The sequence below is a fragment of the Onychostruthus taczanowskii genome, unplaced genomic scaffold (genome assembly GCF_017590055.1).
Source record: "Onychostruthus taczanowskii isolate IOZ18803 unplaced genomic scaffold, ASM1759005v1 scaffold7, whole genome shotgun sequence".
Taxonomy (NCBI): Eukaryota; Metazoa; Chordata; class Aves; order Passeriformes; family Passeridae; genus Onychostruthus; species Onychostruthus taczanowskii.
Window position 1 is genome coordinate 4,752,291 of NW_024504786.1, and position 27,845 is coordinate 4,780,135.

General features: G+C 44.2%; 1 protein-coding gene across 1 annotated transcript; it reads left to right on the top strand.

Moving 5' to 3' along the window:
• Positions 1-1,994: 1,994 nt before the first annotated feature.
• Positions 1,995-27,812, top strand: NRDC (nardilysin convertase). Its single transcript, XM_041421379.1, has 31 exons — positions 1,995-2,344; positions 6,227-6,536; positions 6,725-6,806; positions 7,388-7,541; positions 9,219-9,292; positions 10,695-10,790; positions 11,727-11,849; positions 13,235-13,292; positions 14,237-14,310; positions 14,500-14,569; positions 14,927-15,004; positions 15,436-15,556; positions 15,636-15,694; positions 16,229-16,283; positions 17,502-17,606; positions 17,874-17,997; positions 18,494-18,580; positions 19,182-19,301; positions 20,063-20,114; positions 21,154-21,304; positions 22,302-22,429; positions 22,741-22,903; positions 23,534-23,565; positions 23,846-23,984; positions 24,399-24,446; positions 24,743-24,795; positions 25,411-25,494; positions 26,499-26,589; positions 26,878-26,994; positions 27,222-27,311; positions 27,599-27,812. The coding sequence occupies exons 1-31, from the start codon at positions 2,001-2,003 to the stop codon at positions 27,791-27,793; spliced, it is 3,477 nt and encodes a 1,158-aa protein (XP_041277313.1). The 5' UTR covers positions 1,995-2,000; the 3' UTR covers positions 27,794-27,812.
• Positions 27,813-27,845: the final 33 nt, after the last annotated feature.

Genomic DNA, 27,845 nt, shown 5'->3' on the forward strand with positions numbered 1-27,845 from the left:
GAGCTTGTGTCAGCTGCATTTCTTGCGTTAGGAATCCAACACGTGTGTGGAGAAATCTTTTTAATGCTCTAAAAATCCATCAAACTACATTGATCTTTCTTTGACAGGGTGATGGCATTTGAACCCAGCAATCTGGAATCACTATGTAGGTTTGGAACAATGAGAAGGCTTATTTGGCCAATAAATGCATAGTGTTGTGTTCTGATTGTAGAAAAAGCAGGAGAACAATGAGGAGAAGGCTTATTTGGCCAATAAAATGCATAGTGTTGTGTTCTGATTGTAGAAAAAGCAGGTTTTAGGGCAACTTGTATAACTAGCAATAAAATTTTTAAAAGTCCACATCAGATTTTGAGCTGTGCAGATATAACTTAGTACCTCTGTGCAAATAATGATTTGGCAGCTCAGCAGCTCCCTGATAAAAGAAAATGGATTCAGCAGAAAGGGAATTTCAGTTATTTTCTTTCACTTACTCTTTTTTTTTTCCCCTAGCAAAAAGACCTTTCCCTTTCCTACCCAAAATATAATTGTGTTTTGTTGTGTTCTGGTCAAGTCAGATTGGCTTCTTTAAAGAATACAAACTAGGATGGGCAGATTTGTTTTTCAGAGGACAAACCAGCAAGTAGCTACACAGCAGTCTGAAGAAGAGTTGGGAATTCTACCCTGCCTGATACTGTGTACATGGCAAAGCCCAATACTTTTTGCAGAAATCCTGCAGAATTTATTTCAAATAACAAATCAAACCATCACAGGCAATGGATACATCTCTGAATTAATATGCATTTTGTGTATCTCATCAGTTTCTGTTTGCTGTGAAGGAATACAGGGAAAGCCTTTTGCCTTAAGTGGCCTGCAGCTGGTTTCAGCACGAGCAGTGAGCCAGGAGTTATTGTTACTTGAATTATTAACTTTAAGGGGCACGGCAGAATGTGAGACGCTGATGGGTCAGGGCACGGGAGATAAACCTGCTTGCACTGCAGGCAAACTCGAAATGTGCGATGTGGGCTTGCAGAGAGCCTTGCAGGATAGTTGTGTTAATAAAGCAGCCTGGTTAAAAGGTAAAAAAGGGACACTAGGGTGTGAAAATAAAGAGGCGACAGCTCCTCACGAGCAGCTCTCTACGGCTTGTACAAAACGGCACCGAGCGTGCCGAAAGCCAAAGCGCAGGAAAAGCCATCGGGAAACGCTGGGGCTGGAGACGGTCTCGGCTTCCATCTGGTGGAGAAGGAAAGCGCCGAGCGTCAGGCGGCGCCCGGCCCCAACCAGCCAGGCTGAACGATCCTCAGGCTCGGCCTCTCGCCTTTCAGCACCTCCCCTGCGGCCAAGGCGGCCGGGGGCTGCGGGCAGCGGAGCGGGAGAGCCGCGGGCGGTGCGGACGGGCTGCGCTAACCGCAGCATCCCGGTGCCCCGCCGGGAAGCGCCGCAACCCGGAGGCAGAGCAGCGCTGCCGCGCCATCGGCACTGCAGGGGGATGGGGGAAAAGGAGACCCAGGAAGCGGAATGTGCAGGGAGCTGCCGAAGGGGCCAGGCAAAGGACAAAGAGCGGTTTCTGTCAGCAGCCGTGGGTGCAGCCTTTGCGCCGCTCGGGCCACGCCGCGTTCCGCCATCCCGGGAAGCACGGAACCCGCCATGCTGCCGACAGCCGGCCCGAGAGCTGATTGGTCCTTGCAGGCTTGAGCGACAGCCAGCCTGACCAATCGGTGAAGGAGCTGAGGGCAGGAGGCTGGTTTCCGCCAGCTGGCTGTTGGGCTATTCCAAAGCGAGAGCAGGGGAGCACAGCTTAGGCGGCGGGCGGACATACTCATGGAAATTTGGCGGCGCACAGAGCAGTCCCCGAAACCTGGATCCGCTCTTCCGCCTTTTCCTCACCCCTCTCATTTCTCTGCCCACTCCCCCCGATTCTTGAAAGCAGCCACATCCCCCCCTCCACTCCCCCATTTATGGTTTCCCCCAGCCGCTCACGCCGGCAGCCTTGTCTCCACCAATGGGAGCGCCGCGTAGCTATGCGCATGCGCAGTCTCGCGGCCGCCCTCGCTCGGAGCGGGCGGGCGGCGGCGGCCGGGGGTCCCCGCGGGCGGGCCGTGGCCGGGGGCTGGCGGCCGGGACGGGCCGTTGTCCGGCCGCTGTGGAGCGGCGGCACCGCTGCCATGCCCGGCAGGAACAAGGCGACGTGCGGCTACGGCAGCCCGGAGCTTGCGGTGGGGCAGCAGGCCGCGGAGGGGGGCCGCGACGCCGGGGGCCGCTCGCCTCACGGGGACGAGGAGGAAGAGCGCGGGGGGGCCGCTCCCGAACACAACCTCGGTGACCCCGACATCGTCAAGTCCCCCAGCGACCCCAAGCAGTACCGGTGAGGGCGGGTGCCGGAGGATGAGCTGCCGCCGGGGGACCCCGGGGGAGGGAGTGGGGCCGGTGCCGGTGCCCGGGGCAGCTGGGTGCTGTCTGTGCTGAAAGGAGGCTGGCGCTCCCCAGGGTGTGTTGGTGCTGAGGGTGGGCTGCCCGGGGTGTGTGCGGGCAGGATCGGCCCTTGTGCCCAGGCCGGTCGGGGCTGGCTGTTCTCCAGGCACAGCAATGCCCAATTCAGCCCGGCAGCTCCTCTCCGAAAGCGTTCGGTGCAAAGTGCGCTTTAAGTATTTCAGAGCAGATCCCAACTTCAAAACTGCTACTCTTCGTGTTTTAGATGAGCTTCTAAGTTTTAAGGCAAATATATCTGTGAGTTGAGGCAAAGTGCTTTTAGGCTGCCATTTTCCTTGTGGTTTTATTTCAATATTTCTGAGTAATACCCTAAAAAGTGATAAAAAGATCAACTTCCCTGAGCACAGCCCACAGTGTCTGTGGCCCAGACCCAGCGAGAGACTCGGATGAGAACTCCGGCAGAGGTTGAGCTTGTTGGATGATGTAAGGCACTCTGAGTGTTCTTGAAAGGACACTCTGATAACTTCTTCCTGTAAGACAGAAGATTATCCAGCCCTTGTTAGAGCTGCTTTTTAAAAATGTATCTTTACTTTTCATGATGTCTAATCTGTGCAGCCAGTGGAGAATCTGCTGCCTGAGCCTGGAGCTGAAGTTTGGATTTGCAGTGACATTGGCTGACAGTGAGGTTCCCTGCTGGCTGCCTGAAGAGGACTGTGCCCATTGGCTCAGGGAGGAACTTGCTCCCTCCCTTCTTGCCCTACTTCCTTGCTGCTTCCTCTGGATCTCTGCCTGCCTCTCCTGTTGGCATTCTTAGTCATGCTACTTTGTGGCACGCTTGTCCTCCTGCTCTCAGCTGCTGATGCTGTCAGGTTAAGAAGCTCCTGCCTTTGCTGCCTGAAGCAGCACACTGGTGCTGATGGTGAAGTCCATTGAAGGCTGTCACTCTCAGTTTTGAGTCTCAGGAACCTCCTCTGTGTGTGAGAATTGGAGAGAATGTTTGCTCCTAGCATAAACTAATACCAAAATCTTGCAGAAATCCTGCTGCCCATTCTTAAAAGAATTTTTCAGTTGGAAGCACAGAGTTGCATCCTTTCAGACTGATTTCCATGTGTGTGAAGCGAGCCTGACAGAGCACAGACATTGTCCTTACGGAAGAGAAGTTCAGTGTGTCTGGAAGCAAAGCCACACTGAACCTGTGTCCAGGTGTGGTGTCCCAAACCTCCAAGGGAGTGTCCTGGCAGGGGATGTGATGATGCTGACACATTTTCCCCTGTTCACACTTCAGTGATGTGTGCTGCAGCCCAGTCACAGTGGGATTAGTGTGTGTGTCTGGTGACATCAGTCTTAACTTAATGGAAAATGTGTTATTTTGCCTTCCCAAATTCACACAACCAAAGGAGCTCTGATGCAGATATCAGGATGTATTTTCAAAAGTGGGTTTGTTGGGACAAAATATTTGTCATACTAAAAGTTTGCTCATTACAGCTGTAACAGTGTAGTTATTTTTACAAAAAATGTATGTTTTATTTACCATTATATTCCATATATGGAATTTCCTGGTCCTGTATTTGTCTTGTGAAACTGTAGCATTTCTCTCAGTGTTTACCATGCACTGATATGTATTTCAATACTAACTTCTAAACAATTGTCAAAGAGAAACTTTGTGTCAGAGCAATCCTGTTTAAACTCATTCAGGAGATTTAAGCAGTATTTTTAAGAATTTGAATTTTATTTTATAATTTGGCCTTACTTGCATCAATGTGTATAGTCCTTCAAAAAAGCAACTGGACCATGCTTGCTTCTGTTCCTACCTTATGCCATTGCATTTTTTGTACTGTATTTTGCATACTAGTGGATATTAGTTACATTTGTCCTTTTCCACTGGGCTGAAACATGGAAAAAGTAAAGAACACCTATGTCAGTGGTGCCTGTGCTCTGTATAACCTAAGCTGTTTAAATCATGCTGGAGTGAAACCCGAGAGCCTCCGACAGCACGGCCCCGGTTCAGCCGTGTCCTTGCTGCCCGGTGCTTTCTGTCCTGTGTGCAACACCCACGAGCCTCCAGAGGAGCAAAGTAAAATTAGTATAATCTGCTCCATTAGCTTAATGGGGCTCTGTGCAAAGGATCAACAAGAGCTGCTGGATGGCACATTGTTCCTCGGGAAGAGCAGCCCTGGTCTGTTCTCTGCTCTCCACCAGTGCTGGGGGGCCAGGGTTCTCCAGGAGCTGTGCAAGCCTGCAGGGCTGAGTTTGTGTGGGGGAGAAGAAGTGCTGGAAGGTGCTCTCTGGGGCTTTGGCTCTCAGCTGCCCAGAGGCTGAAGCACCCACGTGTGCAGTGTGTGTTTTAGGACATTGAGGAGTGCTGCAGCTGTACAGTGGGACACCTGGTGTGCCTGGTGGGAATGGTTCACAAACATGCTTTCAGAATGCAGGAGGATTAACTTTGTACACAGACATTCCAGCACTCTCTGTGCCTCCTGCAGTTCATCAGAGCATCCCTGTGAGTTACACAGTGTGTGCTGTAGTTTGAATGAGTCACAATGCACTTATGCTTTTGGGTAGAACAGATTTGTCCTGTTCAGCAGTCTTGCAGCAAGGAAACTGGGTGTGTGCATGATCACGAAACCCTGGCCCAGAGGTTCCCCTTGGGTGACTGGTCGTGAGTCATAACCTTAACACAACTATCAGACTTCTGTTCATTAGCTTTTTTCATGGACTTGATAGTCCAGGAGCTGTGTCCACATTGCAAGGTTCTGACCTGGTACAAACTTGGGAGTAGATGACCTCTAAAGGCCCCTTTCAACAAAGACTATTCTGTGATTCTGTGCTCTGCAACTCAGATTTTTCTGGGAGCGTGGGATGTGACCATGGGTTTATTTTATTCTAGCTTGCACTTTTTTTGTGTGTATTTCTGCTGGATCAGATCAGACCACAGGTCTCTATCACATTAGTTCATAGGGTGGATGAAGTATTTTCTGGACCTTCCTTCCTTTCTGCTGCTGGTGTATTAGCCAGTGCAAGCTCCTGGCAGGGATGCTCTGGCTAATTTGATAAATTGTGACTCTGCTCCAGATTTGATGGTAAATGAATACTGATGAGGGCTCTTGTAGTGCAGAGCATTGGTGCTTGCAGTCCTCAGAGTGAAAAGTTGTAGAGGGGTGCTGCACAGAGGGCTTGTGGGGTTTTATTTGTACATATGCACACATGTTTAAAAACTTCTGTGCTTGTTTAAACACATACACAGAACTGTTTATTGCTTCTTGATAGGAGCCCAGCCAGTTCCCTGTGCCTGGTTCTGTGGAGTCTGCAGAGGAACTCTCTTTTCTGACACTTGCCTGCTACATGTGCAGACCCCATTTATTAGAAACCATTGATGAAAACAAATAAAATCCAATGCTCTGGAGCCTGCTTAGAAACAAAGACTAAGATCTTCATTCTGTCACATCATACCTGTTTCAAGAGCCTGACAAGCCTGAAAGATGACTGAAGTTCTGGTTTGCCTGTTCTGAGTGCATGAAGTGAGGGCTAATAGCTGAAATGTTTCACAGAGAGAAGAATAAAAGCCAAAATCAGTGAGCCTGACCTTATGGGGAGAAGGGCTTCTGCTACTGCCCTGAACTGCTTCTTATTCCTAGAGCTGTTGAATAGCAGAAGAATGTTTTACTTTCTTGCTATAAAACTGCTCACTCTTGGCTACCATTAGATTTTCATTAGGAAATCACTCTCTAAGTATTACATGAAATAATGAAATTTTTACAATTTTGAAAATTCATACTTAGAAAATGAACATACTCATTGCACAAAATTATTCTTTCAGGTATATCAGACTGCAAAATGGCTTATGTGCACTTTTGATTTCGGATCTGAATTACTTGGATGGTGCTCCAACATCTTCAGAGGAGGAGGAGGAGGATAATGATGATGATTCTGAAGAGGGCAGTGATGAATATGATGACTCTGGAGCTGAGATCGAAGATGGCAAAGAAGATGATGATGAGTGTGATGAGGGGGATGAGAGTGAGGACAGTGATGGAGATAATGAGGATTTCAATGATTCTGAGGACAGTGAATTAGAAGAGCTGGCTGAAAAGGAAGAGACAAGAAAGAGAGGTTGTTCAGAAAAGCAGGTATGTATTCAAAGCTGTAGGGTGCAAAAATATATAGTGAACTTTCTTGAGGTGTGAAACCTTGTGATTAGGTGTTCAGACAGGACCTTTTTATTGTGCCTGTCCCAGTTGATTCATCTTGTACTTCTGTCATTTTCCTGAAGTATTTCTTGAAGCAGCTTTTACTGAGAATGTTGTCTTTTCTCTAGTCTGCAGCAGCCCTCTGTGTTGCTGTTGGCAGCTTCTCTGATCCTGAAGATCTGCCTGGATTAGCACACTTCCTGGAACATAGTATGTATCTGCTCCTGTTTCATCTTCTCCAGCTTCAGTGCAAAATGGGTGCTGTGTAGCTCTGCATTTCTGAAGTATTTAGTATCAATTCCTAATTTGGCTATTTGAGAATTTACTTTCATGAGCTTATGATTTTATACAAATACTGACTTAGTAAGGAATTCTTAATATGGGAGAGGTTGTCTCATACACTTTGCCAAGCTGTGCATTAGCTTATATCAACTTTATTTGTTAGGCATTAAATTAAGGGGAATTATGTTACCTGTGGCTCTATAGACCAGGTTGGAGCTTTGTCTCCTGGTAAAGGGTGATGAATTAGCAATGTGGACACAGAAACCACGTGAAGTTTCTGACCAGGTGTGTTTCCAAATACTGTTCTTGCCTGGTTGAGGCCAGGCCTGCCTGGGAGGGCACTGTCAGAGGTGACTGCAGCAGGTACTGGGCACATCACCCAGGCTGGAGGTATTCAGTGATTTCCTCTGCCTCTGAGCTGTGGGTCAGTCACAGAGGGGTTGCTCTAGCTGCAGTCAGGATTAACAGATTAATGTCATTTTTGCACTGTTGGTGATGTTTTGCTGCAGTGGTTTTTATGGGCAGTTTGAAGTACCCAGATGAGAACGGCTTTGATGCGTTCCTGAAGAAACACGGGGGCGGTGACAACGCCTCGACGGACTGTGAGAGGACAGTGTTCCAGTTTGATGTGCAGAGGAAGTACTTCAAAGAAGCCCTGGATAGGTAACTTTGTATGAATGGTGATTAGGTGTTAATTAATGTGCCTCAGGAGCTTGGGTGTAGTTGTCCAGTTCTTCATTTTGGGGTGATCAAAGCTGTTGCTGAACTTCCATAGCTACCTGCACTACAGCAGTGATACTGAATATAGGAAAGAGCCATTTCCCTTTGGATATATTGCTGGGGTTTTTTTTGCTGTGGGATTATGTAGGACCCATGTTTAATTCTTAACACATGCAGCTCTTTGATTGTTTTGGCAATCTTAAACTGGTAGCATTGATGACAGGAGAAATGTTATGCAATGTGACAACTGATCAGAGGGGAAGTGCTCCCAGAATCCCAGTGACTCATCCCTTGAAGTGTCTGTTCTGGTAGAGTTACTGTTTTTTCTAAATTGTTAGTTTGTTTCAGGCAGCCTTCAAAGTTATGGTACAATGTGTGTCTCAGAAGGAGGCATTTAACTCAGTGCATTCACTGCTGAATGTCTCTTTTTCCAGAAAGTGCTTAACTTGCTCTTTTGTGCTTTTGGAAAAACAAAGCTCCACTGGTTGGCATGGTTTCCTTTATTGAGAGGAATTTCTCATTCATAGGGGTGTAGCTGAATATTCTTGATGCCATAAAATATCTCAGGAGGAGAGTAGGCTCCACTGCAAATTTACTTTGACACAAGAGCAAGTGTTTGCACATTTTTCCAAGTATAACCTAAATTTTACTTTACTAGGCCAATTTCAGCTTCCATTTGCAGATCAATTCAGCTTTTTAAGATGTTTGAAAGTGCAAAAGAATAAAAAAATATAATTGCAATCTGTCACAACAGCTTGCTTAGTGCAGAGGGAAGCAGAAATTAGGAGTTCTGGAGGACAGCTTCTCAGACAAAGGAGATAAATGAATTCTGAGGATGAATTCTGCTCATTCAAGCACTTGTGGATCTGAAGAAATAGAAATTTATCACCTTTCAGTTGTCTTCAGTGTAATGGGTCTTCTGGCCATAGAACTCCATCATGGATCTATTACTTTTAACCTTTTACTACTCCTAACCTTTTGCTTCAGCCAGTTCAGTTTTTCATTAAAAAAACTCAGCAAATGAAATAGAATTATTAGATTCTCTGGCAGCCTTCTGCAGTCTCCATGCTCTGCAGATCTCTCCATTTCCAGTGCTCTACTCTCTGAGGATACGGAAGAAATTTATTTGGATGACAACACTGACTTCTATAGCAGATAATAAAATTGTAATGGGTATAGAAACTTGTGCTTCACAACAGTTTGTTTCCTGGAGTTAGGAGGAAACTTCCTCTGTGGTCATGTTGTTCCTGAGGAACAGCTGGGTTTTCCTCTGCACCATCTGATACTGGTCCCTGTTAGCTCCAGATTCCAGACTAGGTGGATCATTGTCTCATGTGGTGTGAGCATTCTCAGGATGCAATGCAGATAGTCCTGCACCCATTAGTGCCATATCCTACTGCATCCACCCAATTCAGTGCCACTCTGGAGCTGGGAAGTTCTGCCCTTTGCTTTCTGATGGCTTTTGTCTTTCTTTAAGACATTATAGTCAAGAATGACATAGCTTGTAGTAAGTCAAGCAACTTTGTAAACCAAAATAGTAGGTGTTGGATTTAATTACTGGGGTTTTGCCCTGGTTTAATAGACACTGAAGAAAAGTACATGATTTTTTCTGTTCCATAGGTGGGCACAATTCTTTATTCACCCATTAATGATCAGGGATGCAATAGATCGAGAAGTGGAGGCTGTAGACAGTGGTAAGTAAGAGAATCTTTTCCTCTGTGTTTAGTCCATCTTCTTAAAACAAAACCTGGTTTGTGATACTGTTTATTGGTTTCTGTGTTGAACTCCCCTTCTAAGCACTTCAGTCAAGTTCACATAACTTACCAGAGAGATTAAACTCTTGAACTGAAGCTTTGTGGCTGTTAGACATCAGTGGCTTTTAGAGGAAGAAAGACTGGATGTGGTGCCAGCACTGTGAAAGTTTACCCTTGCATTTTCATTAATTGGAAATTAATAATCTGAAGTGGTTTGGCAGTAACTGGCAGGGCAGTTACATGAGCATGTGGATGCTCTGCAGTGAACTAAATGCTTTAAGCTCCAGCACAGCTCCAGAGCTCTCTCCAGTCCTGTGCAGAGTTAATACAGTAAGTTGAGGTGATTTTACTTGTCTCCTTATTCTAACACCTGAGTAACTGAAAAGTCACTTCCCAGAAGGAAATGAAACCAGGCACAGAAGCGAGTGGAGTGTTGATTTTCCTGTATGTGATGGATACTCCCAGACTGCCTCTAAAATGTCACAGTTTTAGGAAAAAAATAGCAGATATCCCAACTATGTCAAATATTTATTCCAAGTAATTTTCTTTATCTGTCTTCTGGCAAGGAGAAGTGGGCGATTTGATCTTTGAATTTAGATAAAAGTCAGTGTAAACAAGGACCTGCCTTTGAGTTAAGGTGTGGTTCTTCAGCAGCTTCAGCCATTTTACACCTTGGTGGTGCAGAACCAGTCCTTGCCTTGCAGTGACACCATGGTAATGTGCTGCCCAGAAAATGGTGTCAGCTTGCTGAACTGGCTGCAGGAGAGCACAGCCACAGGAATTAGTTTACAGCTCTGCTGTACTTGGTTGTTATTACCAGCAAAACAGGAATGGGAAAATGCAGTTCAGGAGGGTGAATTGATTTTGGCACAGCCCCATATTTAGATTAGTGTAAAGTGGTTGTAAAGCTGCATTTTTAGAAACTTATCTTGTTCACCTTTCAATTTCTTATTTCATTATTAGGCTAGGGGTTGTTCTGTGTGACATATGGTAGAAACAAGTTTGTAATTGTTCTCTGGCTCTTACTGCAGGGCCTGATCCTATATAATATTGATAGCCTTTTGTCCCCATTGAACTTAACATAATCAGATCATTCAGACAGGACAAGTTGGTGCTTTACATGCTTTTCCTTCTTAACACTTAGTTTACTTCTAACACCTTCTCAGCTACATTTTTCTTCTTATTTGCATTATTTCTTTCTTGTCTCACTACTTCATTCGTATATTAAAAGAAATTCCAGACTGCATCTGTGTGTATGTCTCCTTTTCAGTTTGTGCTTTGTTTTGTGGGAACATGATGTCAAACTTTGATGCATGCCACTGCAAATTCTTATAATTAACAGAGTATCAGCTCGCCAGGCCCTCTGATGCAAACAGAAAGGAGATGTTATTTGGGAGTCTTGCCAGGCCTGGACATCCTATGAAGAAATTCTTTTGGGGTAAGTCCTGAATTTATGTTACAAAATGGTAATGATACTTAAACTTTTAACCACTTAGAAGTTTGAGTGGTTAGATGCACTAACATGAACTGTCATATCACAGCAACCATTAAACTTGTTCAGAAGAGTTCAAGCAATTATCCATTTTACAGGAAAATGGTTGGGAATAAAAGCAGCTGTTGCCTTTCTGAGATACTTTTCTTTCTGGTGTTGCTTTTTTCTATGTTATAACTGGGTGCCCAGGGTGTATAATTATGGAACTTTCTGTTAACACAAAGGTGGTGCTCTCTGAGTCATCTCCACCTTTCTTAAGCTTGGTTTTTTTCTGCTATTAGAATTTCCTGGAAAAATAAATTATTTCTAATTGTCTGTCAAGGGAGGCTTTCCAAAGTAAATAATTCACTGTTGAATTTCTGGGAGTTAGACCTTCACAGACATTTGAGGGGAGCAGAATGGAAATTTGTCCTTCTCTTGGACAGTCCAGTCCTCTCTCCCTCACCCTGTGGTGCTGGTGCATGAGTAAATAGCAGTGTGATTGATGGGTGTTAGAGTTACCAGCTTTGAAGTGTAGCTTGTTTTTGTAAATTTCTGTGGTGACATACACTGAACTTCTTATTTCCTCCTCTGTTTCCCTCTGCTGTTCTGCAAGTTCCATTGGAGAGGGAATGGCTGGCAACACACAGTGAGAGAAGTGATAAGGCAGGAGGACTCTGGCCTTCCTTGTCATGAAAATATCAGCTGTCCTTTGGATAAGAACAGAAATCAGAAAGTACCCAGTTTCACTTAACAGTCCTTTCACTCCAATTTTCTATTAGGTATTTTTAATGTGCTTTTACCACGATTACACCTAGGGAGGAAAGTGAATTGTCACTGTGTGTGTTCTTGCTGCAAGCACTGTGTGGATAACTAGCCCTGCCTCCCCTGTGATGTTTGCAGGTAATGCAGATACGCTCAAGCACGAGCCCAAACTGAACAACATCGACACCTACACCAGGCTGAGGGAGTTCTGGCAGCGCCACTACTCTGCTCACTACATGACTTTGGTTGTCCAGTCTAAAGGTAACATCAGTTGTTCCTTAAAAACAGCCTCATTGCTGCTGTTGGTGCTTTTGGAACCGGTCCAGCTGTAGCCCAAGCCAGTCTAGTGACTTGTCCAGTCCTGCAGAGGGTATTTATATGTAGATTTTAGCCTGGTTTCCAGATGAAACAAGACCTGAGCAATTGTGCTGTGTTATTGTCATCCTGCTGCTTCTTGAGAAACCTTTTGAATGGGTTCCATGTTAACACAGAAGGGAAAATCTCAAAGACAGCATTTCAGAAATAATCTTGTAGCAATGAAGAGTCAAACCAGTTAAATGAATTAATGCTGCTGGTTTCTCTGCCATCAACAGTGAAACTCCTCAGCAAGTGATGAGGAGACTGAGACTGAATCTCCCAGTTGTCTTGTTTGTCTAGGAGGAGTAGAGGTTCTGGTTTTTTCTCCCATAGCTTGAAAAATTCTGTACAAATGGATTAGAATTTTATTTCAGTGGAGAACTGCAGACCTGTGGGTTGTTTCTGCTGAGAATAGAAGAAACATTTCTCAGAAGTTATTCAAGTTACATCTGTGTATAGGGAGGAGTTTTGTTGAATGCTAAAACTGATTGCAATTCCCATCTCTAAAATGGAGATAGTAATAATAGAGGCATTCTTTCTTTTCTTCTCCTTTGCTTTTAAGTTTGGTCTAGACAGTAAACTACTTAGGGTGCTGAATGCCTCTTGAATAGTCATTTAGCCAGTGATGGATTGTAGTGTTTTCTGTGGTGTTTGGGAAGAAAATGGTGGTAACTGATAACCAGCCAGGTCTACTTTATATTTCCTTGTCTGTTAAAACAAACCCAACAGTGAATCCTTCCTCTACCCCATCCAGACTTTTTTACTGCTGTTGTTTACATATACATCATGACTTTTGCAGTTCAGAATGGGTGCTTAAACAAGCAAAGTTTTTATTTTAAAAACCCTTCTGATTTGTGACTTATTTCCCTCAGAAAAGAGGATGGGGAGAAGGAATCCTTAAGACTGCAGGACTGAGTTTGAGGGGGAGAACTCCTGTGCATAATCTGGAGAGTCATGGAACGAGTTGCAAGTCCTGGTGATTTTGTAGATCCCTAAGACAGTAATTCCTTCTCCCAGTCACTCCAGACACGACTGAACTTTAAATCCCAGTTGTGTCAGCCTGGGATTTGGGCACCCTACACAAACCCAGAGCTGTGGCCACGGATACCGCTCAGTGAATGTTAAGAATTGGCTCAAACCAGCAGCTTTGAAGTTTATAATTTAGAACTTTGCAGTTTTCAAATACACTGACTTGCAGTCTCTTTGAAATAACTGAACTGGTGAGATAAGGTAACTTGTCTTAGATCTTGAGGAAATTGCATTTCTGTCTTTCTTCTCTCTTTTTTTAGAAACACTGGATACGTTGGAAAAGTGGGTGACAGAAATCTTCTCTGAGATCCCAAATAAGTAAGATTAATTTGATGCATAAAGACATTACAGATGATAGAATTATCTTTTCTTAAAATGACATTTTAAAAAGTCCCTTACTGGAGAAACAAAGGAAATTACCATTTGTTAATTAACATTTTTATCTGGGGAAAAAAAAAGAGGCAACTTTTTAAATTAAAGACCACTGTTAATTGTTCCAGGAAGACTTTTTTTCTGCTTAACAATTATTTAGACTGTGAGCTGTGTGGTGCTGACTTGAAGCAGTGTTTGCTTAATATGTTCTGTTGCCTTCACTTTATGATAAGTCATTCAAACTTAGATTATCATTTCACATTGCTTATCTTTGCTTTGTGTCAAAAATAATTAGAAGCAAAATTAATTAACATCGTATCTGGAATTTAAGTGTCATCCTTAGGGTGGTAGTGGATTAGAAATAAATCTTTTTTTTAATGGTTCACTCCAATATGCCCCCTAGAAAGGGGGTTCTGCAAAAGCTTTGCTAACTTGAAAAGCATTTTTTTTCCCTTTTTCAAGATATTTGTTTCTGTGGAAATGCTCTCGTGAGAGCCTGATGCCATTCAGAGGCACATTTGTCTGTCCTGGCCACACCCCTCCTCATCCCTCCTGCCCCACCAGACAATCCATCAGGATTCCTTGGGTCCAGGGTGACCTCAGGCTGTTGTTTGCTGTTCTTGGCTGTACAGAAGGAGGTTTTGTGCTTCTTCTACAGAAGGAAGGGGCAGTGTTGGGGTGGAATCCACCTCTTAATTGCTGAGTTGTGTGAGCAGGCTGCCTCCCAGAGTACCTCCCTGGGGCTGGGGGGATGCTGGGCTGCACCCTGGAAAAAGGGCCCTTTCCAGGCTCTCTGGTGCCCTGCAGAGCTGTGCTCCTGATGCCTTTGAATATCTCAGTGTGGCCTTGAACCCCTGCCAGTAACATCTCACCTCCATTTTGCTTTTAAGTGGTTTACCCAAACCCAGCTTTGGCCATCTGACTCAGCCCTTTGACACACCAGAGTTTCACAAGCTTTACAGAGGTAAGTGAAATGGATTTAAATGTTTTGAATACCTGAATGCTGAAAGAAATTTTGTCTGGGTGATCCAGATACTTTGTAGAGTAATTCTGTGTGGTTTTAAATAGCTTTTAACTATTCCAGAATTATGTAAAATTACTTATCTCTGTCTTGTCAGGTATATTTATAATTAATTAATCTATTTGTGTCCAGTTGTTCCCATCAGGAAAGTTCATTCATTGACCATCACTTGGGCACTTCCCCCACAAGAACAGTATTACAGGTACACTGTGCTGCATTTTACTTCTACCTTGTTTATGCTGTGAATAATTTATTGACTTCCACAACAAACCAAAGAATCTCATTTACTTGTCTAACAGATTACTTTGGTTCATCTAGGGGGGCATTTTAGAAATGAATTCAACTGCTGCAAATAGTTTCCTTTCCTCACTGACTCAGATCAGTCATTATGTTCTGAACTCCCACACTTTCAGCTTATTATTTTAATTCTGCCTGAAAATGCAAAACTTGCCCTGAAAAAAGAGACAGTGCATATTTTAGTCATTAGCCCAGTGATTTGAATTCTTGCTATGAAATATGTTACCTCCTGACATCTAATCTTCTCCAAACTTTCTCTTAGGGTGAAGCCTCTTCATTATATTTCCTGGCTGGTGGGACATGAAGGCAAAGGCAGTGTTCTTTCTTTCCTTAGGAAAAAGTATGTGGTTTTAAAGCACGGTTATTAAATACTTTGATCTCATTCAAATACAGATAAACTCTGTTTTGTGTATTTATATTTTCTATAGATGTAAAAGCAGGCCAAGCCTGCCTTTTTTATCAGTATTTTGTAGTGATACTCTGTAAGGTGATGATAAACCCAAGTAAGAAATAAATGGGCTTTTTGTCTGTGATTCATGGATCAGCAGTATATGACTGATCTTTGAGATCTCCAAAAGGTTACTCAGCTTTTTCACTGTTTTTCTTTAATTCTGTATCCTGAGGTCACATCCTTAAACTGGAAAAGCTTTGCATAAACTGTAAATGGATTGAAAGCCTCTGAATTAAAGATATCCTGTGATATACTGCTTCTAGCTAAGCTCAAACAAAGCTGAAAGGATTAATTACTAAGTACCTTTCACTCTTCCATAGGTTTTGGGCCCTTGCATTGTATGGAGGAAATGGAGAGACAGGATTTGAACAGAACTCCACTTACTCCATCTTCAGCATTTCTGTGACTTTGACTGATGAAGGTTACAAGCACTTCTACGAGGTATGGTGTCCTGCAGCTTGTTTTTCCTGCTGTTTTCCCTAATGTTTGGAAAGATGAATCTGTTCCTTTCTGTCTGCAGGTGGCCCACGTTGTGTTTCAGTATGTGAAGATGCTGCAGAGAAGGGGGCCAGATCAAAGGCAAGTGTTTGCCACTCCTGCAGATATTTGTGGTGGTGTCCTTCTCCATTATCCTGTTATTTGTAGCGTTTGCACTTCTTGTGGAGTTCCTGGAGCATAAAACAGGGAGTCACTAGTAAGGCTACTCGGTGTGGAAAACATGTCAGTTTAAAAAAGTTTAAAAAGAAATTTTCTAAATATTTAGAAAATATTTAGGTGCAGTTTTGTGTTCATTTTAAATGAATTTGTTGAGCCAGGTCTGTGGAAGTCAGGACTGGGTGTTCTGGTGTTAGCCTAAGTTTATGTTAATTTGGTATCAGATTTTGACTCTTGTTAGTTAACTCTCTTTCTCTTTGGAAAATAGAAGAACTTTCTGCCACTCCTGAGAAATGCAGATTTGGGAAGTGCATTTAATATTGACTTTTGTGTCTTGTACCTGAATGAATCATCCATCTCACCATTGATGCCTTTCCTAGAAGGCTCCTTTTTTAAGAGTCTTGGTAAATGTTGTGGAATAATGGAGAAAATCCACTTTTATTATCTTTCTCCTTGCAGAATATGGGAAGAAATACAAAAGATTGAAGCTAATGAATTTCACTACCAGGAACAGGTATTTATCCACTGTTCTGAAATAGGTAAACCATGAAAAGTAATTACTTTTTCATTTTGGAACACATTTTCAAAGTTCTATTTGAGAAGAAATGTATTGTGCACTTAATGAGGTTGTATTTTGCTGAAAGGAGATGTATTCTAGGCAGAGAAATACTGAGATTTTTCCCTAACAGAATTTAATGTTGATTTTTCATTCCTTACCTGCTAGGTAGGCTCTTTCAGATTAGACTTTCTTACTCCTATTACATTTAGCCATGTTCTGTTTCTTACTAGGTAACTTGTTTTGTTTTTTCTTTGAATGTCACTGAAATTTCCTTTTGGGAAAACAAATCCATCCATAGAAATACTACATAGAGCAGGAACATAGATTTGTGTGTGCTTTTTGTGACAGGGTTGTGAATGCCAGGGCCAGAAGAATGACTTAGTCATGGCACCCCAGTTTTCTGCTTGGTGGATGGAGCTGTGCTAAGGAATGATGGTCTCACAGGCAGGGCTTGGCATGAGGGGTGCCCAGGAGAGGTTTAATGTTTCCTCAGGTGTTTGGTGTCTTAAGAATTCCTTGGGCATGTTTCCCCTACATTTACAAGACACAGATGTGCCAAACTCAGCTCCTTCCAGGTGTGCTGTGCTCTCTGTCTGACCCAGGATCTGTCCTGTCCTGTGCTGGCTGGTGCAAACACCCCAAAAGCACTTAGCAAGAAGCTGAGCAGCCTGCTCCTCCAGGCAGCCTTACCCTGCTAAAAGACAACGTGTATTTCATGTTCAAAAAGGAGAACCTCCTCCTGCTCATCATGGCAGGGAGCTGGGGAAGGCAGCACAGCCAGAGGTACTCGTGCAGCAGCTGCAGTTCCTTGCCTTGTGCTTTCCAGGTCATTTTAAATCTTGAATTAGTGCAGGATTCTGCTTGTGTCCCCTGGAGGCAAGGAGTGCATTCTGCTGGGTCTTTAACTTAGTAGATTCCATGCCTGTAAACTGCATAATCAGGGTTTCTTCTACAAAGATGATGTGTCTGAAATTTCAGGATTCTCAAAGGAGACTGAACATTAGATATGGTTATGAAATATATTTAATTTAATAACTGAAACGAAATGCTGTAACAAGCACAGCATCCAACACTTGCTCAACATATCTGACTGGTCAAGCTCTTCTCAGAACAGAAAATTGGTATCTTGGGTTCCTGATTATGTGACAAATAGCTTTATTTCTTTGCTTGCAGACAGATCCAGTTGACTATGTGGAAAACCTTTGTGAGAATATGCAATTGTTTCAGAAGGAAGATTTTCTGACAGGAGACCAGCTCTTGTTTGAATACAAGCCAGAGGTAAATGTTCTTTGCACTCTGATTATATGTTTTGATGTAAGGAAAACATGTGCATACTGTGTAATACAGGCATGTGTACAGGCATTTGTAATTAAACATAATGCAGGCACAGGTTTTTTACTAATTGAAACACTTGTTGTATTCAGAAAGCAAATCTGTTTTGTAAGCTTGTTATGTCTTGTTCTTCCTACATTCCAACTGAGAAGTCTTTGCTGGCTCAGGCAGTCAGAGCTGCATTTGAACTGAAATATTGTCTGGAACTTGTAGATCATTGCTGATGCCCTGAACCAGCTCAGCCCTCAGAGAGCCAACCTGGTTTTGCTGTCTGCTGCCAATGAAGGCCAGTGTCACCTCAAAGAGAAGTGGTTTGGGACTCAGTACAGCATGGAAGGTAAAACAGCAGCAGGAGCTGAGAATGTCTGATTCCTGCATTAGAGGAAGTGAAAGGGTGACTACACCAAATACAAGTGCATGGAAGTGGGGAAATGAATCCTCAGTGCTTTCTTGAGCTCTGCATTAGTCTCTGTGCCACCCAAACCTGCTGTTTGTTTGCTGCCAGTGGATTCCCACTCCTGCAGTTCCTTTGGGAGGCAGGGGTCCCAGCGAGCTCCACTTGGCTGCCATTCAGGGGAAAGAGCAGCAAGGGAGCACAGGATACAGGGGAAGCTGGGTTACTGAGGCAGACTTGATTTGCCTTTTAATAGCACTGCTTCAGTCCTGCTCCAGAAGATTTTGTAGGAAGGGATTTAGAAAGAGTCCTGAGGAACAGAGTGATGTTAAGAAACTGCTTTGATACTGCAGATCTTTCTGGAGATTGGGAAAAGATGTCTGGAAATAGAATGGCCTTCCCTTCCTGTTGAACTAATGCATTTCATGGTTTTTAACAGATATTGACAGGTACTGGAGTGATTTATGGGACAGTGACTTTGAGTTAAATCCGGATTTACACCTTCCAGAGGAAAACAAATACATAGGTAAGGCAGCTGGGCATGAGTGAAATCTTCCCCAGTGATTTATTTGAGAATTTTCTGTGGTTTAGAAACAGCCTAAACAACTGGTATCAACCAGTTTTTGCAAATTAAAAAAACATGAGCACTTTGTTCAGCTAGATTTTATATACTCTTCTTTTATTTATAAGCTTAAGAACTGAGTTATTTTAAGGTATATAAAATTACAGATGATATATTCATAACAGAGCAGGTCTCACAGTCAGTGAGAGTTAATACAGAGCTCCAGACACCTTAGAAAAGAATTTTATTTGCTTAATCCTCCTCCTTCTGAAAGCATGTAAATACCATCTGGCTTTGTTGCCAAAAGCAAATGAAATGAAAGCCAGGACTTATGTCCTGAATGGAATGTGATGCCACCACTTCTGCTCTGCTCCAGCCACTGTTCTGTGTGGAAGTGAAAAAGAGATGTTCTTTGGGTCCAGGAAAGTACTGTCACCAATAATTTAGAAAACTGGAGGGGAAAAACGTATTTTTTGATACTTTTGAAGACTTAGATGAATTTAGCCTGATTGTGTCTGTGAAACACACTAACATGTGGTTTTGGTGTGCTTTTTCTCTTTGTTAGCCACCGACTTTGCTTTGAAAGTTGCTGACTGCCCCGAGACAGAATATCCAGTCAAAACCCTCAGCACACAACAGGGCTGTCTCTGGTACAGGAAGGATGATAAATTCAAAATCCCAAAAGGTAAATGCCTGAGGGTTTTCTCCCTGCTTTTACCAGCTGGAATTTATTTGAAGGCAAATAACCCCTGGTAGTGTTCAGAATTTAAACTAGTGCTTGCTGTCAGCTCTCCTATGGTCCTTTTGATATGTTTATTAGCTACAATAAAAGAGAAGCAGGTGAGCTAAGGCAACAAAGACACCCTGCTGATACCTCAGGTTGAAAAGTGGAATCACTGAAATTTACTGACTTCTGAACAGTCTGTGTGGGGACAGGATTGGGCAGACAGAATATGCTGCTGAGACAAGGGCTTGAGAATGAAGGAGCACTTGAATTAGAAGGGACATAATCTCTTCTACAGCAAGAGAAAAATACAGCCTGGATCAGGGACAAGGGTGTAAAATATATTGCTGCTTTCAAGCAGAATGTCACAGTTTTTAGTGTCTCTTAAACAGATGTTCTGTGAAGTTTTCTTTTTCTATTTTTAGTGGTCATGCCATGGGAGTATTCTGCAAAGCACAGCTTTGTTTTCCAATATTTGGTACTTCAAAGGGAAGATTTTTGAAGTAAGAAGGAGAAGACGTTTAGTGATGACTTAAAATAAGAAAATAACGATTAATGATTTAATGATTTCTTAAAATAAGGAATAAAAGTGTTACTGATGAATGACCATTTTCATTGAACTCGAATTGTCACCAAAGAGCAACTTGATGGAAATACATTTGAGCTCAGAAAGCTGTCACTTTCTATACAATTGCTCACTGAAATTTCCTTTTGCTCTGCAGGTTATGTTCGGTTCCATCTGATCTCTCCATTGATACAGCAGTCTGCAGAGAAGTGAGGATTGTGTTATTTATGCTTACCTTGCAGAGTAGCTAAATTACCATACCTAGTGGAAAACGGGGAAGAGACTTTCATTTTAAGCAGGAATAGAATAAGGTGTCCTTTCACATCCTTCCACCTTCCTTGTGGTTTTCATGGTGTTGTATTCCCCAGGGCAGGTCTGGGGAAAAGCAATGTAACAGCAGCAGTGCTCACAGAAGGACTTGCTCCTGGAAAGAGCAGTCCACACTCATGTCCTGAGCCTGTCCCAGCATCCTGGGAGCCTGCAGGAGCAGGAGAGGCTGCAGCAGCCTTGAGAAACCAGCTGGGGTCAGGCAGAGCTCTGGGTGCAGTTCTGGGTCTGCTGCGCTTGGCTGCCATTGCCACTTGTAACCAGTGTCACAGTGCTGTTGTCATAAGCCTGCCAAGACCTGCACAAATCATGTATTGGGAAAGCCTTTTTAAATCTGTTTTTATGAGGTGTGTTAGCTTAATCTTTGAATTGGAATCCAGGCAATAACAAAAACCTGAAAGCAGAGACTGCAGTGTCCAGGTTGTATAGCCTGCTTTGCTCTAGCTTATTATTATTTTTTTGCCTTGGTAGATGAATAATCATTATCATAGCTAAATAATCATACTCACTGCTCAAGTATTGAGCATAACTGAGTCTATATGTCCCCCACGCCTTTACACAAAGTAAAATAATTTCATTTGCTGTGATTTTTCCATGTTTTGAGCATTGTCTTGTTAAAATGTGCATTCTTACCTTGAAGACACCTTAAATCTTGTGAAGCTGGAATCTTTCACCTTGCAAGGAATAGCTGAATGTCCAGATAATTTTTAAGTAGTGTCATGTGCTTTTTGCACAAAGGGAAACCTGCATTCTCTATTTCTGTTTTTTTGGGAAAATTTCTTTTTGCATCTCATTTTGCACAAATTCCATTTCTGTTGGAATTCACTGCATGTACCATCAAGCTCATTTGGCTTGACTTTCATATTTAGTCCATCCTTTTTTTTTCTTTCTTTTTAACCCCCTGCCCTTTTCTCCCTCCAGCATAGTCTTGTTTGATACATTTGTAAACATCCTTTCCCACAACCTGGGGGAACCAGCTTACGAAGCAGACGTGGCTCAGCTGGAGTACAAGCTGGTGGCTGGAGAGTATGGCCTGATCATCAGAGTGAAAGGATTCAATCACAAACTACCTGTAAGCTCTGCTCCTCTCCTCACTGCTGTTGTGCCTGCAGCTTTGCAGTGTGTGTGCTTTTCTGGAGCTCTGAATGCTTGGATGAGGTGTTTTAAATACAAAAATTGGTCTCTGGCAGGGTAATGCAGCAAATGTGCTGCTTTTTCTTGTGCTTACGTGTATAAAGATGGAGTTGGGTGAACGTACACAAGCTCAAATTACTGACTTCAGGCTGACTTAAATCTTCCTTTTAAGTCATAACTGTATCTCCATTAAAATTTTAACAGCTTTTCCTATTAAAAGAGCTTTGTGTCTCCCATGGCCATCAAGAGGATTGGAGCCTTTCCATCTCTAAGTTGTGCCTATTTGCATGATGTCTGGAGAAGGGTGTCTGAAAAGAGATCTTGGTTTCAATTTGACTTTGGAGATCCAGCTTCTGAACATGCTCATTTTGGGTGCAGATTTTCTGTGTTGGCTTGCTGAGAGGATTGGGGAATCCCTGTTCCCATTCCCTAAATTCATGTAAGACATGGCAGGCACAGAGAGGACACAGTGAAGAGGAAATAACATTAACTTCTATTGCAAGAGCTTTGCTGGAGCTTTAAGACCATTAATCACCTGTCAGACTTATTAACAGGAGTTTTAACAGAAAAAGCCAAATACACAAGCAGCAGGGTCTGAATATTCTCTTTTTTAATCCTGAATGATGTCTCTGTTGTGATGTCATTGTAAAAGGAAAAAATGGAATATTGAATACAGAAATGTTGGGGGTTCCAGGCTAGATTTGTTTCAATAGAATGTGGAAACTCATATTGATTTAGGATACTGAGCTTATTCACTGTGTAAAAACACTGCCCTTCTGAAAGGGTCATTTGGGATAGAATTGTTTAGTGAAGAACATCTGGCAGAATGGAGGAATGTGCTTTAGTAATGCTCCATGTCTCAATAATGATAATTTTATATTATTGTATAGCATTAAACCAACAACAACTCCAACTTGAAACTGTTCTCTTTACAGCTTCTATTTCAGCTCATCATCGATTACTTGTCTGACTTCAGCTTTACTCCAGCAGTTTTTGAAATGATAACAGAGCAGCTGAAGAAAACATACTACAACATCCTCATTAAACCCGAGACTCTGGCCAAGTGAGTTGTGGGGGAGGGCAGCAGTGGCTGAGCAGCAGGTGCTGAGGCTGAGCTGAGGAGCTCAGGGATCCCTGCTCTGCGCTCACAGGCTGTTTGCAGGCTTTGCTCAAAGCTTAGGCAGCCCCAGCAGCTCTGCGGCAGCCGCGGGGCCGCACCCCACAGCCGGGGAGCCGCTGCCCCGCAGGGACCTGGAGCCAGCAGGGCCAGCTGGGGCTGCTGGGAGCCCTCTCTCTCCCTGCCTGCAGTCAGGAGTGGCATCTCTGGCATCCAGCAGCTCCTGACGAGCCGTGCTTGTGTCCCTGGCCCTGCAGGGACGTGCGGCTGCTGATCCTGGAGCACGGCCGGTGGTCCATGATCGACAAGTACCAGACGCTGATGAAGGGGCTCTCCATCGAGGCCCTCTCCGCCTTCGTCAGCGCCTTCAAGTCACAGCTCTTCGTGGAGGGGCTCGTGCAAGGCAACTTCACCAGCAGGGTGAGTGCAGTGCCAGTGCTCACACTGGGCTCTAGCACCCTGAACTCTGTTCTGGCAGTCTGGAGTCTCCTGGGTACTGGGCACCTTCAACGCCTCAGGAGAGCTTGTGGGGACAAGCCAATGGCAGCCCACAGCTGTCAGTTTGAACAGAAGTTTCCAGGAATTTGTATTTAAACTGCTGATAGGAAAAATTAGTAGATGTCTGTAATCTATTTCTTCTGTTGCCACCTTTTTTATGTTGTTTGGTGTATTGATATATTTGATACGGAGAAATTCCCACAGTGGTGCCACAGGAGGAAGCTTCCTTCAGAGCACATTTATCTTGGGAATTTGACTGCCTGCGTGGTTTGGTTAAACCTCAGTGAGTGCCAAACAAATGGAGTAAGGATAACTGGTGCTATTTCTTTGGCTTGTGCCTTCTCCTTCTGGAGAAGTACAAAAAGCAGCGTGGAGACTCTGTGGTGTGGTGCAGAGGACACTGGAGGGACTGGGGACAATGTGAGGATGCAGGGAGCAGGACAGCTTAGCTGTTCTTTGCTTGGGGCTCACTCAAGTGCTGCACTGGGGTGTATGGTTGTGAATTGGGGTAATAATTCTAAATAAAACTGATGTGTTTGCTTTCTTCCCTAGGAAGCAAAGGATTTCCTGAATTACGTTGTTCAGTGAGTATCTCTTGACTCTTTAATTTTTTATTATATGGAAACTATAATCAAGATTCTTTTCTGGAGGAAGGAGTCAGAGTGGGAGTGCTGAGAAATTCCCTTCTTCCCTCTGGTGTTTGCAGGAGGTGGCTGTTGATGGTGGCAGTTTAAGCAGATGTAGTTCTGGTTTGGGGAAGGGGAAAATACCATCAGACCAAGCGTGTAAATGTCTGAGAGTTGCTCTGGTTTTGGCCAAGGTGTGAGCAGGTGTTGGAAGTTGTGCTGTTTGTTCTCCCTCCAGAAAGCTCCACTTTGCTCCCCTGGCCCATCCCTGCCCTGTGCAGTTCCGGGTGGTGGATTTGCCAAACACCCACCTGCTCTGTAAGGTGAAAACTCTCAACAAGGGCGACGCCAACTCCGAGGTGACAGTCTATTACCAGGTACCTGTGTGGGCTGGGCTGCTCCCTCTGGCACCACCCCTCCTTGAGACAGGCTCTGCACAGGGATGTCACACAGGGGACACACACCTCATGTGAGCACAGGCCCCGTGCCCCAAGGCTCAACCCAAGTGGAATTCCCCCAATTCCAGGTGGGGGGTTCCCTGAAGCCAGCACCTCCCTTTCTGTACTGGTGCTGGGAGCTGGGTTAGTGATGTGGTGGCTTCCTGGTGTCCCCAGCTCTGATCTTGGGGGCTGGGCTGGGCCTGTCCCCTCAGGGAAAACCAGAACTTCCCATCTGTCCCTGCTGTGAACTGTCCCTCAGTGCTGCAAGTCCAGACTGAGGTGTGTGCCACAAGTCACCTTGGCCTGAGCAATCACATTAAACCCACCCTAAATTCTTCATTCTCTTTCCAGTCAGGTGCCAGGAACCTGAGGGAATACACCCTTATGGAGCTGCTTGTGGTAAGTTTGTGTTTGTGCCTCCTAACTCAGCACAGTTCCCTTGAACTCTGCTTGGAGCTGAGGCTGAGGCTGACTGGCCCCCAGCTGATCTGTTGCTGCCCCTGGCTGAAATGTTGGGGTGCTGCAGTGAGGGACACTGCAGGAGATTGTTCCTGAGCTCCCAACCCACAGGACTGAGCTCTCTTAATGCAGTGGTTGTGGCTGGCCAGGGGCACTTCAGTGTCCCTGTGCTCTGTGTGGAGCCCATGGAGGGCTGCAGGCAGTGTCACCTCTGCTGTACCTTTGTGCTCTTTCAGATGCACATGGAGGAGCCTTGCTTTGACTTCCTGAGGACCAAGCAGACCCTTGGGTGAGTTCACTGGGAGGAATTCTCCTGCACCTGCTCCTACACCCCTGCTTTGACAGGTCTCTGGTGGTTTTACTCTGGGAATCCTTCCTGCACAGTGGCTAATCCTCAGTTGCTGTAATGGAAAGAGCAACATCAACACTACAAAACCAAAAGCACCCCCAATACAAGGTGCAAGCCAAGTTGCTTTTGACTTCTGTAAGAGTTGCAGCTATTACCCTTGTGTTAACTCAGAATTATTCAGCATGAAGTTGTTCCTTGCACTTCCAGAGTCAGCCCCCCTTCCCCAGGGCTGTTTTCACAGCAGCTCTGTGGTGCTGAGCAGCCTCCCTCAGAGCACCCTGCTACCTCAGCAAACTGGAGCAGGCTTTTCACAGCTCTGAGTCTCTCACTCTGCTTGGATGTGTTTGCAGGAACTCAAATACAAACACTTCCAAGTTTAAAAGGATTTCCTAAAGCTGAGAAAGCACTGAAAAGCAGCAATGCAGAAAATAAAGAAAATAAGACTGTTGCAAATTTCGATCTCAGATTTCTCTGTCTAGAGTACCAACACTATTTTAACTTGCAGCATGTCCTGTAAATGAAAAGTTAATTGTGCTGTGTCTTTTTTCTTTGAAGCTACCACGTGTACCCCACCTGCAGGAACACTTCTGGGATTCTTGGCTTCTCAGTCACAGTGGCAACCCAGGCAACTAAATACAAGTAAGTGCTCTGTGGGGAAAGTTCTCCACCACTCCCAGCCCTGGCTGTGGGAGTCACCTGCTCCCAGGTAAGAGTTCCCTCCTGTTTCAGGCCACAGAGGGATTTTTTAATTCAAGAGGATGTCAGAAGGGACACTGCTGACAGTCACAACATCCTGACTCAAAACCAGCACCTCAATAAAAGAGTAGCCTTAGGTTGCTTGAAACTGCAGTGGTCCTGACTTGAATAGTGAAAAGTAATCTCAAGACTAAGTAAAATATCCCCCTGCCCTTTTGAAGCTGTTCTGCCAGGAGAGTTCAAATCCTGTCTAGCTGTTTGGTGGCTCATGTTCAGCAGGCACAGCACTGCTATGGTTTTGTTCAAACCTGGGCCTTTGAACTACAAGCATTTGACCTGCCAGAGTTGAAGGGTTATTTGAAAAGTGTGCCACTTGTGAAAAATAACACTGTGTCAGTGAAAGCTTAATTAGCACAGTGCTGCTGCCTCTAATTTTTACATTTGGATGCTTCCATTACTGAGATCTGTGTCATCAGTGAGGGTTTTAATGTGTCGGAAACCTCAGGATCCATCACACCTCATTTTCTTTCAGTCCTGATCCTTACAGCCCCTAACTCTGCAGGGCTCAGGGCTGCAGCTGGGGACAGCAGGGCAGGTCCCCAGCAGGGCATGTCCCCAGCAGGACAGGTCCCAGCAGGGCATGTCCCCAGCAGGGCAGGTCCCAGCAGGGCAGGTCCCAGCAGGACAGGTCCCAGCAGGACAGGTCCCCAGCAGCATCCCAGCAGTGGCCTCTGGGGTGCCTGGGCACCTGAAGTGCCCGAGTACAGCTGAAAATGAGAGCACTGCAAAGACTGACCACCGGGTGTTCTCAGATGAGTGAGCTTTTCAGGGCATGAGGGAAGTGAGCCTGTCCTTCCTCATCATATGGGGGATGCTACTTTACCCCTTAAAGTGTTTTGTGGATTTGTTTTTTTCCTGCCTAATTGAATTATTTGTTTCTCTTTTAGTTCTGAATTAGTTGACAGAAAAATAGAGGAGTTTCTTTCTTGCTTTGAAGAGAAAATCAAGGATTTATCTGAAGAGGCTTTTAGCACCCAGGTAAAATGTCATCTTGAAGAGCTCTTCTTTGAACTGCATGATTCAGTTACAGCTATCTGGTAATTTTCTGAGGTTTTCTGGACAAAGGCCTCACCTTTTAAAACCTGCCTCTTGCTCTGTTCTGCCGTTGTTCCCTAAACATCCATTCTCTGACCATTTGCAGTTAAGCTCAAAAGGAAGGAGCTACCTCGTTAATGTAATTCAGCTTTTCTTTCACCTGCAGTGACTCTGTAAGTAAATTAAAGTAGTTTTAAACCCATTAAAACTAATTGTCTTTTTCCCATGTAGGTAACAGCTTTGATAAAACTGAAAGAATGTGAAGACTCCCACCTTGGGGAAGAAGTGGACAGGAACTGGAATGAAGTGGTGACCCAGCAGTACCTGTTTGACAGGCTGGCACGGGAGGTGGGTGTTCTGCAGTGGTGGGACACAAAAACCACACTGGTTTTGCAGCAGTTTCAAAAGCATACATGGGATTTTTGCTGCTAGTGACACACTGGGTCTAAAATTACATGTTATTTTAAAAAGGTTCTTTTATCCAGTGGAGTAGGGGTTGCAGAAGAAATATTTTTATGTTTGAAATTATTTGAATCACCACTGACTTCCTAAAACCTCCTTCCTGTGGGTTTCAGATTGAAGCTCTCAAGTCTATTACACAAGCAGACCTGGTCAACTGGTTCCAAGCTCACAGAAGCAACCAGAGGAAAGTGCTCAGTGTACATGTGAGTGTCTGGCAGCTCCTGCTGCCACCTTCAAGAAGCAGAGTGCAGTAAGGGCATGGCAGAGATCTGTGATGTCACTTTTACTCTGGTTATCCACATTTTCTTCATTTATAAGTAGTGTTCTTGTTAGAATTGCATTTTAGCATCAAGTTAATTGTCAGGGCAGAGAAAATTTTCTTCATTTATAAGTAGTCTTCTTGTTAGAATTGAATTTAGCATCAAGTTAATTGTCAGGGCAGAGAAACACTGAATAAGATCCCAATTTCTCTTCTGGTACCTTTTCCCAGGTGATTGGATATGGAAAGCACGAAGGGGACTCAGAGGTGACAGCTGTCTCAGGACAGAACTCTTCATCTGGTGAAATACCTCATCTTGTTTTATTGCCCCCCTCCTCTCTGATGCGTGACTTTACTTCCATCAAGGACATCAAAGCCTACACATCAACTCTGAATGTTCTCCCTTACCATAAAATATTGAAATAAAACTGATACCTTGCCCTGCCCTGCTGTGTAATACAGGTGCTTTCTGCAACAT